The 12,732-nt window shown below is 28.5% G+C and overlaps 1 protein-coding gene across 1 annotated transcript; it reads left to right on the forward strand.

The window, feature by feature from the left end:
• Positions 1 to 4,953: 4,953 nt before the first annotated feature.
• LOC115980699 (probable polygalacturonase At3g15720) lies at positions 4,954 to 11,180 on the forward strand. The gene is made up of 10 exons (XM_031102923.1): positions 4,954 to 5,001; positions 5,621 to 5,755; positions 6,138 to 6,272; positions 6,978 to 7,123; positions 7,362 to 7,383; positions 8,750 to 8,957; positions 9,842 to 9,923; positions 10,119 to 10,227; positions 10,320 to 10,411; positions 10,868 to 11,180. The coding sequence occupies exons 1-10, from the start codon at positions 4,954 to 4,956 to the stop codon at positions 11,178 to 11,180; spliced, it is 1,290 nt and encodes a 429-aa protein (XP_030958783.1).
• Positions 11,181 to 12,732: the final 1,552 nt, after the last annotated feature.

Below are 12,732 nucleotides of genomic sequence, written 5' to 3' on the forward strand. Positions count from 1 at the left end.
GGAAAAAACCCAAGAGAGAAGAGAGGAGATGGAAATGGACCCACACCAGTTAAAAAGCGCAGCCCAACGGGTTAAATTATGAGATAAAAAATTTACATCCCTTTAACCAAAAGAGAAGCTCCAATAAGAAATCGAGTTTAGATCAGCCTTCAATTTTGGGAGAAAAGGTGCAAGGAACCAGGGAGGAGGAAGGGAGGTCTTGGAGCCTCAATGACACCGTTAGAGTTTCCTTCAAAGAGAATAAAGGAAAACTTACGAAAAACAACCAGTTTGATTGCCTGAACTGTTGCTTGTGCTTGGGTCGGATCGGATGATGAGAAAAGATACGAAGGGCTAAGAAGACCTCACCAGATTCATTTCTTACCACAGCAGTAGTGAAAGTAGAATGGGGCCTAATAGCAGCATCAAATTTTATTGAAAACCAACTAGTTGGAGGAGGAATCCATTTCGAGACCAGATCATGTGACCGAGCAAACCAGACAGAGAGATGTTCTTAATATGCTTTGTTGATTGCTCCAACATCCTTTCTAGAACCACGTTTGTGATTTGCAAAAATAGTTTGATTCCTTCTTCTCCAAATGTTTTGAAGAGAACTGAGCACAAAGTGAGCTTGTGGATGTCTTCCTTGAAAACATGCATTTTTGGTTGTGGGAAAATGACATTTTATAAATCACTTGTAGATAAGAGCTTGAGAGAAGCTCTGTTAAATGGCCAAGCTCTTATTAGAGACCAGACGATTGTAGCGTAGGCGAAAAAAATCAATATGTGCTTAGCTGACTCTTGGAACTGGTTACACAACACACATTGTAGATCAAATTGGGGCCATCTTTTATTAAGAGCTATTTTGGTGGGAAGAATATACCAAACAATTTTTTCGAGCATGATGATGACATGAAAGGGATATGATAATGGGTATATAAATTATACAACTTTCAATAAAAAGAAGAAAAAAAATAAAGAAGAAGAAAGAATTGAGTAATTAGCTTCTTTCCAATAGGCAATTCTTACAGTTTTTGAGTAGTGCTCCGGGCTCTCACATATGGGTGGGGCTCCACCCTCTTTGTGAGAGCCCGGAGCACTACTCCAGGACTACCTAAGTTTTTTCCCTTTCCAACAACAATGAAGCAATTGATTTGAGTGGAATTCCTAATGTTAGATGCATGGGATGGTTGTTATTGTTTAAAGGGTAAATCTCATCCACCATGGATGGCTAGTTACACTGTATTTGAATTGAAAATGGAGTGATTGATTGAGCAGCAAACATGTGATAATTTTATATGATTTTGTAAAATGAATGCCCAAGAACAATGGTTAAGTTGTATTTAATGTTTATATTTATATATTAAAAAAATAAATTGTGTATATATATATATATATATATCCAAGAAAACACTTAATTATAATGAATTTGTGCGTGTAAACCAATAAATCATTAACAAGAATAATCTTCTTTGAAAAATGTGCATTATAGCTTATTATTAAGTATTTATTAATCATTAATCCGTGCCCTTAGGTTAATGGTATCTTTTTTTTTTTTTTTTAATTTTAAATTAGCTTTTGTGAATTGTTATTTAATTTTATGCTTTGTGAAGTGTTACTTCTTTTTATGCTGAAAAACGTTCTACCAATTTACCGCATCCTTGATAAAACTTTTTAATTTTAATACAAGTTTCACAGATCTTCGAATAAACAAAATAATATTCAAGATCAAGAATCTAATTTGCGATTTTCTCTTTGTATGATATACTAATACCATCAAGGTATTGAATATTTATTTAAATTTTTGAGCTGTGAATATTTATTTAAATTAAGAGTGCATTGATCAACAAGTTGCCTACGAGTGCAATCTCTAGCAAGACCAGTTTCCCTATCATCTTCACTATCTCTTTCAACATTCAAACAAAGATAGATTGATAAGCATGTTTTGAATCTCAGTCTAGCAAAAGAAAAAAAGAAGAAGAAAGTATGTTTTGAATCTCATAGTGTTCATAATCATAGATCTTTCCTCCCAATTACCTTGAACAGCACCATAAGAGCTTGCACTCTACAGTGACTGTTAATAAGGTGCTTGCTTTCATCTTCGTTTTTCCTCCTATCGAGATGCTAACAAGATCTATTATCAGGTAAAGTATGAAATGGATAAACTTCGTTTTAGCTATATGCTTGAGTATAAAAGAAAGAACTTTAGACTATACAAGATAGAAGAAAATAAACTGATTAAAATTTTATTGATAACAGACTTGAATATTAGTTTAGAGCCAATTTATAAACTCCATAAAACAAAATTCTCAAGTAAAAATATTCCTAACGATGATACTGTGATTATTATACATTTATACTACCACATATAAAGGTCCAATTTGGGCTAGAAAACCACAAAAGCAACAAAAAATAAGAATTTAAAACCCTAAAATTTAAAAATTCTAAAAATTACAAAAAAGACTTCGATCAAATTTGGATATTTTTCTAAGGTCAGCAAGGACAAGTTTGTGAACAAAAATCTCATCTAATCTAACTTTGTCCAAAACATCAAAACACTACAAGAAAAAACTCTATTGTAACAAAATATTTTGTTGTAATAAACTCAAAATTGTTACAATAAACCCCTATTACAACAAACAAATTTCGTAGCACACTGTTGCAAAAAAGTTTGTGGTAATAGGCGATCACAACAAAAATTTCGTTGCAATAGTATTTTGTTACAATAAAATATTATTATTATTAAAAATACTTTATTGCAACAAAAAATATTGTTGCTATAAATTATTGCAACAAAATTTTTGTTGCAACAATAATATTTGTTGCAAAAGTTTCACTACAAAAAGGCTTAATTACCTTTGGAAACTTAGCGGACGTTTGGTAGACTATAACGACAATTATATAGGAATAAGAATAGGTATTACAATGAATACAAGAAATACAAAATGCTGTAATGTAATATATATTACGATTCATTTGTTTGGTGACAACACAATAATAGAACACTGAAGACAATGGTTATAAGCATCCTTCATTTTTATTTGGCTTTCCTGCACAAAGAAACAAATTTTATTTGGCTTTCCTGCACACTACAATTAGAGACAAATGGGAAAAAAGAAACCCACCAGCACAGCTTGAGTTATATATATGTTAATTAATTGTTCGTATATAGCTTGTTGATAGGTTGAAATCATTGTCAAGCTCTTGTCAAGAAGAATACTCCAAACCTGCAAAAAAATTGCCAATTAGAAATTTTCTAGAAGAATACTCCAAACCTGCAAAAATTAACAAACTATTAGTTCATGGCGGTGGCGCTAATTCAGATTTCCGTGAACTAATTTGTCCCTGTGCATTTGCCTAGAAAATTTCTAATTGTCAATTTTTTTTTTTTTTTTTGCAGGTTTGGAGTATTCTTCTTGACAAGAGTTTGGCAATGATTTCAGCCTATCAACGACCTAGTATTCTTCTTAACATATATACAACTCAAGCTGTGCTGGTGGGTTTCTTTTTTCCCGTCTGTCTCTAATTGTAGATTTTATTTATGTATATTTCATAAAATTTGTGTCTTTGTGCAGGAAAGCCAAATAAAAATGAAGGATGCTTATATTGCGAGCTTGGAGAATTGTTTGAAGGAAGTCAAGGGCGACACTCCTTAAAAATCCTAGGTCGGGATGAGGCAACCATGTAGAAATCTCTTCAGGTAACATGTAAGTCAATAAAATAAATAAACAAATACCTCTAATTGTGTTTGATGTGACTAAAAAAATTAATTGTATTATCTTTCAAAATCAATTGCAATGTCCCTACTTTTAGAGATATTGTTAATTATACCCCTATAGTTTAGGATGTTATTCATCAAGTCTCAAAACTCTTTTGAAAAAGAATAGAATAATTATATACCATATATTATAAAGAATTGAAACAAGCCAAAACGGAGCCAAAATAAGTCAACAAGTTCCCAAAGGTAATGCGAAAGGCCTTGTAGCTGAATTAGCACCTCCCCATGTACAAAATTCTTGGAGGTCTAGGGGGGAAAGGGTTCAAGTTGTGGGGTTAGCAGCATATTGTAATTATTTCTCAAAAAAAAAAAAAGGTTTCCTAAGGTAATTTATTGCAACATATATTACTATTGTGGTAACCTATCACAACAAAAATTTTTGTTGCAATAAATTATAGCAAAAATATTTGTTGCTGCTATAAAGTACCTTTAATAATAATGCTTTAAGTTGCAATAAAGTATTTTCAATTGCAATAATATTTTTAATAATAAAGTATTTAATATCTTCCATGAAAATGATATAGAAATTTTCCTAAAATGGTTAATTAACAAATGTCTTAAGAGCACCCATAACTAGACCCTTTTTTTAAGTATTTATTTTATTATACATTTATTAGTATTAAACTATTATTAATTGATTTGTGCTTTTTAGGTAAATAGGGAAACCTTTATGAGGTTTATATTTGTAGTTTATATATGTTAATTATTTAATATACAAGAATATTGATTTTTTTTTAAATGACATAGTATATAATTTTTTAAACGGAAAAAGTTCAAGGTTTCTAAGGTCGGATTAAGGTTCAACCGAGGCTGGACCATGATGACATCATAATTATATTAATAATTATTTGATATAAAAATAAATCAAATAAATATATATATAATAATATTTAAAACATTTCAGACCATGGTATTTATAATGCAAAATATTAAGTATTTACAAGTAGTACCTAATCGTCATTACAAGAAAAATTAAGATTTGAATCCCTCTTCCTTTATTTGTTGTAAAAATTATAAGAAAAACTATCGGAATTTCAAATTGCTCGGAAAAACTTCATTTGATGTTTTAAATTGCAAGTTGACTTTCCCGCTAGTTTTTTCACATATTAAGTTTTAAGAAAATATAATTTTATCAAGAATAATTATAAAATATGTAGGCCTATCTCTATATTTGTAGTTTCAATTAATACATAAACATGATAGATATAGGTTGTGATGATATAATTGATAAGAATGTTAATGTGGTTAGAATGTCAATTTCAGAATATCTATATAAAGAAGATGGCAAATAGGGTCTTACTCATAAAATTATTTTATGTATCTTTGTCATTCTTTGGTCTGCATGTTCAAAATGGTGAGACATGATTTTACCTTACCTCGATCGAATAGCTACCATTTTCCTGTTCTTTCTAGTTTCTACTGCAATCTTTATGAGGTTGCGTGAGACCAAAATGTAGATAAATTCCCATATTATTTACATCCAAATTAAGCCTACCATAAATAAAATGTAAATCAATTCCCATACAAGCTCCCACAACATTTCATAGTTTATATCCTATTTTTTTGGATCTAAAAATACTGTACAAACTGTTAAATCATTTAATATTTTAAATGATATAATACTAAATACATCGTTAAATTTGTAATATCTAACTCAAACCATGAAATGAATCTATTTAAATGGAGAAGATGCTTTTTCCAAAAGAGGGCGGAGGGGTGAGAGAAAGAAGAAGAAATTTTTTTTTAAAAAAGCAAGAATTTTTTATTTTTTATTTTTTTTTAAACTTTGAATGTACATATTTGCAAGTGTGCATTAGCTTATATTCTAAATTATAGTTGTTTTCTTTTTCTGAATATATGCAGGAACTACTTACCTTTGCTTTGATACTTTCTATTTCCTCAACATGTCTATGCCGTGGCCTTGTGGAAGACACATCAGGTGGATTCAACGTGCTTGACTATGGGGCAGTTGGAGACGGTCAAACTGATGATTCCCAAGTATATGAATTAGTCTCTCAACATTTCATTAATTTCTTTGTGTTTGTGTTTTATTTCCTTATGTACGCCTTTATGGTGTGTTTAAATGATATGATTTGGGCATTTGGATTTGAATTTGAGTTATTATTAAAATCTAAATAACTTATTTGAAAAGTTTAAAAAATGTCAAGGATTTGGATTTGACACTTAGGATTTTAAACCTTTAAAATGCTTGAATTTGAAATAACTCTTAAAATTAATATATTTGAAATCACTATATTAATTTCAAATCCAAATCCAAATTCAAATCCAAGTTCTCAAATGCAACCTTATAAAATTAAAAGGAGAGGAGGGTATATTGGTTAGTTTATTATGAACTAATAATAATTACATGAATGTGAAGGCTTTTTCAAAAGCATGGACAGCTCTATGTCAAACTAAAGGCACCCCACAGCTTATAGTACCATCAGGAAAGAAATTCCTATTGATGCCAGTGATGTTCCAAGGACCATGCCAGTCCAACAGTGTCCAAGTTCAGGTATAGTTAGTTGTGAGACAAAGAATTTTGGTTCATTTTATCACTCTCAATCTTGAAATGATTGCTTGTGTATATACTCCGCTAATTACAATCTACCATGCATCTATTGTGATTAGGGATAAAATTTAGTAAAATAACCAAGCAACTACAAAGTTGCTTGGTTATATTGCTAAATTTTATCTCAAAGGTTATTAATTTCCTTAAGTTAAAACACATTTGAAATAAATGTGAAAAAAAAAAAGAAAAAGGTGGGTGAGTTTTGTCACCAAAATGTATACAAGTTCAACCCTCCAAATCACAACTCTTGATAAAAATATTCCAAAATTTTCAAGCCTTGAAAAAAAGCCCACAATTTTTTTTATTTTAAAAAAGAGAATAAAACCCCACAAATTTCACAAATTTGTTTTTGTTCACCATCTTTCTCACAGAAAACTCTAGATCCAAATTCATAGCTCTAGATATCTACGATCATCATGACGATCATATATAGAAATCACACAATTCTAGATATTATAATAATGTGGAACATTTAAAAGTAAGACAAAAGATATTTATATATACGTTATTGACTATTTTAGAAATTAAAGAGAAAGATTAAAATTAAAAAAGAAAAAGAAAAAGAAAAGATTAATTGAATGATAGAAAGAAAGTTTAACTATATATGAGGTAAAATATACAATTCTAATTGTTCTGTACGGAGGACAGATTTTAGGGACAATGTTAGCACCCAATTCTATGGATGGATGGAGAAACTGTTCTACAAACTGTTGGTTACGCTTCTCAGGTGTGAGCAATCTTAATGTCAGTGGTTCAGGAACGATTGACGGCAGGGGTTCAACTTGGTGGAACCAAGTCTACAATGATCAAGTATGAGATTTTTAATTTGCATATATTATTACGTGAACATTAGCATTAATGTATCGTGTATTGTAACAAAATTTGTAACTTAATTGACATCTTTTTAATATTTTCAATAGAGAAATTATTGCATTATATAAAAGCAAATTTGTATAAGCTTTCTATGATGTGGTGCCTCTTAATTCATCATGAAACCTTGTTCAAACATGAGAAGCATGTCATGTTGTTATGCCTTCGATTGAATCACATCTTTGTGTTATTATGTGCTAGCTAAATAAGTGAAGAATCAATGTTGAGTTTGATTATTAGTTAAATAATTCATCATGAAAAATTCAGGTTATTTGTTAAATAAATAAAGGAACATAATTTATTTATTTTTCATCCATAATTATTTTGATTTTCCTTTTTTTCTCTTGTAAGATTATGTTGAACCTGCTTTTTGCATAAAATGAGTGTTAACATGGAGGGGATGTTGTCGATTATGTATTTATATTCATAAACACACGAATTTACAAAGAAATGTACGTGTTCGTTTCTGACTTAGTACACAGGCATTATACATTTTTTGGGTTGTATATAAAAGCTCAAAAAATTTAAATTAGAAATTAAACCTTTTTTAAAAATTTTTTTTACAGAATATGTCAAGCTGCAACAAACCCACGGTAAGACAACTGTATATTGAAAACTTCTCAATTTAATGATTGGTGATTATTATAAAGCTGGAATATTCAAGTTATTTTTTGTGTAATTTTTATTAATATTATATCACTCAATAACTTTTTATTAGACACATTTTTTTTAACAATTTTACCAATGAATTACATTGTTTCTTTATATCGACCCTACATACTTGCAAAATATCAAGATAATAAACTATATATTAATTGTCTCATCTAAAAAATATTTAAAAATTTTAAGGTTTTTTCAGGATAAAATTTTAAGTTTTATGAACTTTAAAATACATAAAAAAAATAAGTCTATGAATTAAATATTAAATATCTTATTGAAAATAAATTTAATATGTATGTTAAGATGGAGGAAACATGAAATTTGATAGTGAGATTTTAAAAAAATATATATTAATCTAATTAATTAAAAATTATTAATTGATGTAATATTAAGCAAGAGTTACCTTAGATATAACTTGATCTTGAACCTATGAAACAAGATATATGAAGTTTTACAAAAATATATTTTGTGGGAAATCCTGCTCTTAAATGTTTGTAATTCATTTAATTTTTTTTTCAGGATTACAAATTTTCCTTCAGATTGAACTTTTTAAATTTGAAAAAAATAAAAAAAAAGGAAGGATATATAAAAGTCTTTGCTTGATATGGTGGGCTGAAAGTTTACTTTTAAAGGATAATAACAGAATTATTTTATTAAAAAGAAAAAAGAAAGTAATTTATTTCTTCCTTCAAAAAGCATTTTAGAAGTTGGAGAAATTTTTTGGACTCCATAATTTTATTGCAAATATTAGAAAAACTATTTATAAAAAGAAAAGTGTACTATAATAATTATGACATAATTTGAGAAAATTTTTAAAATATTTTTTTGAGAGAATTTTAAAATTAAAATCAGATTTTAATTATCTAATAATTTGTGTTATAAAATGACAGGCATTACAGTTTAATCATTGCAATAATCTTCAGCTAAGTGGATTGACTCATCTTAATAGTCCAAAAAACCATATTAGTCTAACCGCTTGCAATGGTGCATCTCTCTCTTATCTGCACATATCTGCTCCTGCATCAAGTCCAAACACTGATGGAATTGATATTTCTTCCTCAACCAATATTAATATCCATGACAGTGACATTGCAACTGGTAATTCTAAGCATTCATTCTAATGTTTTTCATATTTTTTTCCATCGTTAATAATAATAATGTACTTAATTATGTTTTAAATATATAGTTAGTGAAACAATTGTATCAAAAAAAAAAGTTAGTGAAACAATTACAATAATTATAATGATTAACTTTGAGAATATTGTTCTCCTCAAAAGAAAAAAGAAAAAAGAAAAAAAAAAACTTGTAGAATATTATATTTTTATAATGGGCAGAAATATTGTAAAAATAAATAATTTACATCAAAAAAATTAAAAAAAAATTTCACAATATTCTTTGATCTATTAATATTTTTCCATATATAAATATAAATATATATATATATATGTTTCTACAAAAAAAAAAAAAAAAAAATATGTTAGACATCTCCATTTCTGTGTATATTTTTAAATAAAATTAAAATTTAAAACTTTTTTAAATTAAAGTAACAGAAAATTAACTAATATTTATTTTATTTGTTACTTTACTTTAAATCTCAATTAAATTGAAAGAAATATCAACTATATATGTTAAATTACCTAAGTAATTAATTAATATTCTGAAAATATATCTTACAAAATTACACTAAGATAACATAAATATACATGTTACTAGAAATTGAAATATAGTAAAAGAAATATCTTACATATATAGCCGTTAGTTCAGAATTTTGTAATCAAATTCATAATGTATTTAATTCTTTAAAAAAAAATCGAAATGTATTTGTACGTATGAACTTAATTTTAATACACTTTTGAAAATCTTGAATCCATTAAACATGTATACATTTCACATCATATCTTTCTTGTTCTTTATATTTCTAACATTTTATGGAACTGACTTTTTTTTTTTTCTTGTATTTGCTTGCAATACTAATTTTATAGGAGATGATTGTATTGCAATCAATGGAAATTCCGCTCATATCAATATCACCGGAATTAATTGTGGCCCTGGTCATGGTATAAGGTTTGTTGAAAGCCTCATTTTGTAGTACAACAGGTTTATTTTTACACAATTGGCAAAAAACAAAAATACGAGAATATAAAATCAAAGCGAAAAAAAAAAAAAAAAAAAAAAAAAAAAAAAAAACCTAATGCAATCATTTTGAAACTGTAAGATAATATAAGTATATAACTAAACTAAAATGAAAATCTCATTCAGCGTGGGAAGCTTAGGAAGAAATGGAGCTCACGAAACAGTAGAATATGTGTATGTCCAGCATTGTAACTTTACTCAAACTCAGAATGGAGCAAGGATCAAGACATGGCCGGTAAAGAGCCTAGACATATATAATGGATAAAAAGCTTTTACAATTACTATATTATATCTCATTCAATTAAATGATCTCCATGTGTTTCATAGGGGGGTTCGGGTTATGCAAGGTATATCTACTTTCAGCATATCCAACTTCAGCAAGCCTCCAACCCCATCATTATTGACCAGTTTTACTGTGATGGTGGCCAAGGCTGCACAGGAAAGGTAATGCAATTATATTTGGCTTTTTTTTTTTAAATGAATAAAAGGTTAGGAAAGAGAGCGACAAAATGACTTTCCTACTTGGACATTACCATAATAGAGCATCTTACCCATCAGTTTTGAGCCTACAAAAGCAAGAAAACCGAGAGGCCATAACTGTTATCTCAGCCTTACAAGGATATTAGTACTTAGTAGGGATTGAGCTGAGTGTGTGGGGGGTTTTTCCCGAACACTTTCCAAGCTTATTATCCCACTCTACTTTTACTCTCAAAGTCCATACAATTTATAATCTATAATAATTGGAGTATATTCAAGCAAAAGAAATTTTAATAGTCATTTTGTTTTTATTTTTGTATAATGAGGCAGTCATGGCCACGTTTTTTTGACATATAGTCGCATTTTTGACAAAAGAAATTTTAATAGTCATTTTGTTTTTATTTTTGTATAATGAGGCAGTCATCAGCAGTAAAAGTGAGCAATGTGACATACATGGATATCAAAGGAACAAGCGGTAATCAGCAGGGGATTATTTTCAATTGTGACCAAGAAGTGTGCACTAACATTATAATGGACCACATCAACATAAGATCATCCAATGGAGGTAACGTTTCTGCCACTTGCAAAAATGTCAAGGGACAGTCTAGCTGCACCACACCTGAAGTGCCTTGCCTAAGCAGTAACAACATCAATGATGATTGTGATAATCAAAAAAGGAACATATTTGCTCCTACCAATTATCTCCATTGAAGATGAAGTTGCACTAAGCCAATAATATTGTGCCTTGCATCTCTAGCTCATACAATCCATGCTAATTATAAGTTTTAAATCTAGGATCATGATCTTTTAACCCTTTTTTTCTCCCTTTATGATCAATTATGTACACATATGTGAGCCTTAGTGGAGTAAAGAGTTTGTTTTTTGAGAGGACAAAATAAAAATAATATGATGGTTAAGTTATTTTTTGGTGTGTATATACTGTATTTATAATTTATATAGTAATAGAATACAGTAATATAAAATAAATTAAGTACACTCATTATGTTTGCAACAAAAGTTAAATTTATTAAAATTGATAAACTGTGCCATTATGGACAAATAAAAGGCTGGTTTTTAACTCATCTTTAATCATCAATCTTGTACCAAGAGGCTTGTAAATTATCAAAATAATAATAATAATAAATAACAATCAAGTACGTTAATTCAAATACAAAAGTTATTATTGAAATAAGAGTTGATCCATAGTTCAGTGACATTACTTGGTTTACTTTATGAGGAAAATCAAGGTTTGACTGTCCCATTTGTAACAATTGAATTATCTATTGACATAACAGGTTAGATGAAAAAATTCATGCTTATAAATTAAAAGCCAAGATCAAAGTATATTGTTGGTTTCTAAAGTTTATACTTTTGAGTTCTTGTAGTCTCTAATGTTTCAAATCATCAATTTTTAATTTTAGTTCCTAAGCTCTTTTCATTCTATTTAGTTCCGTTGTTAATTTTCTTGTACATGAAGCTATAAAACTAATGAGTTAGCCTTAATTGTATCAAGTACTAACGTGATATCTTCTTTTTATTAAAATTAACTACACAATCCTTTTACTTAACCCAAACCCATATTTGAACCCTAAGCAATAGGGTCTAAAATCTTTTCCAAGCGTGGATTGAGCCCTAAGCAATAGGTTTATTTTACTCTTGAAATAGTAATGGAGTCATGCAAATGGAGTTCAATGTTTGCCTTAGCCACTTAAGTGGTAAAGAAGAAAAATTGTATAAATAATGATTTGGTTTCATATTTCAAGACTTTGGAAGATTAGTAACATTATCCAGAATTGAGATTTCAACTTATAGCATTAAAGCATAAACAAACAAATTTTGATGAAAATTCAAGTAACTATTTTGGTTAGGAGAAAACTCCTTCAATTTATTATATGGAAATTCTTAAAACCATCAATGTATATTATTTAAACAAATTACATGGCTTATTAAGCAAATTATATGACTAAAAACACACATGAATTTTCTTTAGAGTATACAGGTAAAATGAAGTTTTCTCCAAATCATTTTGGAGGTAAACTTTATCCTTGAGATAGATGATATTGTATAAAATCAAATACTTAAAAATAATATTTTCTTCATAACTAAAAGTCAGATTTGCACGTATGAATGTGTTTTCCTTTTGTTTGAAAATTTCCTGTTTACTGTACTAAACAAAAATATTTTGAAAATACACTTTTCTATTTAAACTTATTAAACACATGTTAAAATTTTTCTGTATTATAATTATAAAAATATTATTAAA

Source organism: Quercus lobata, chromosome 3 (assembly GCF_001633185.2).
Source record: "Quercus lobata isolate SW786 chromosome 3, ValleyOak3.0 Primary Assembly, whole genome shotgun sequence".
Classification (NCBI taxonomy): Eukaryota; Viridiplantae; Streptophyta; class Magnoliopsida; order Fagales; family Fagaceae; genus Quercus; species Quercus lobata.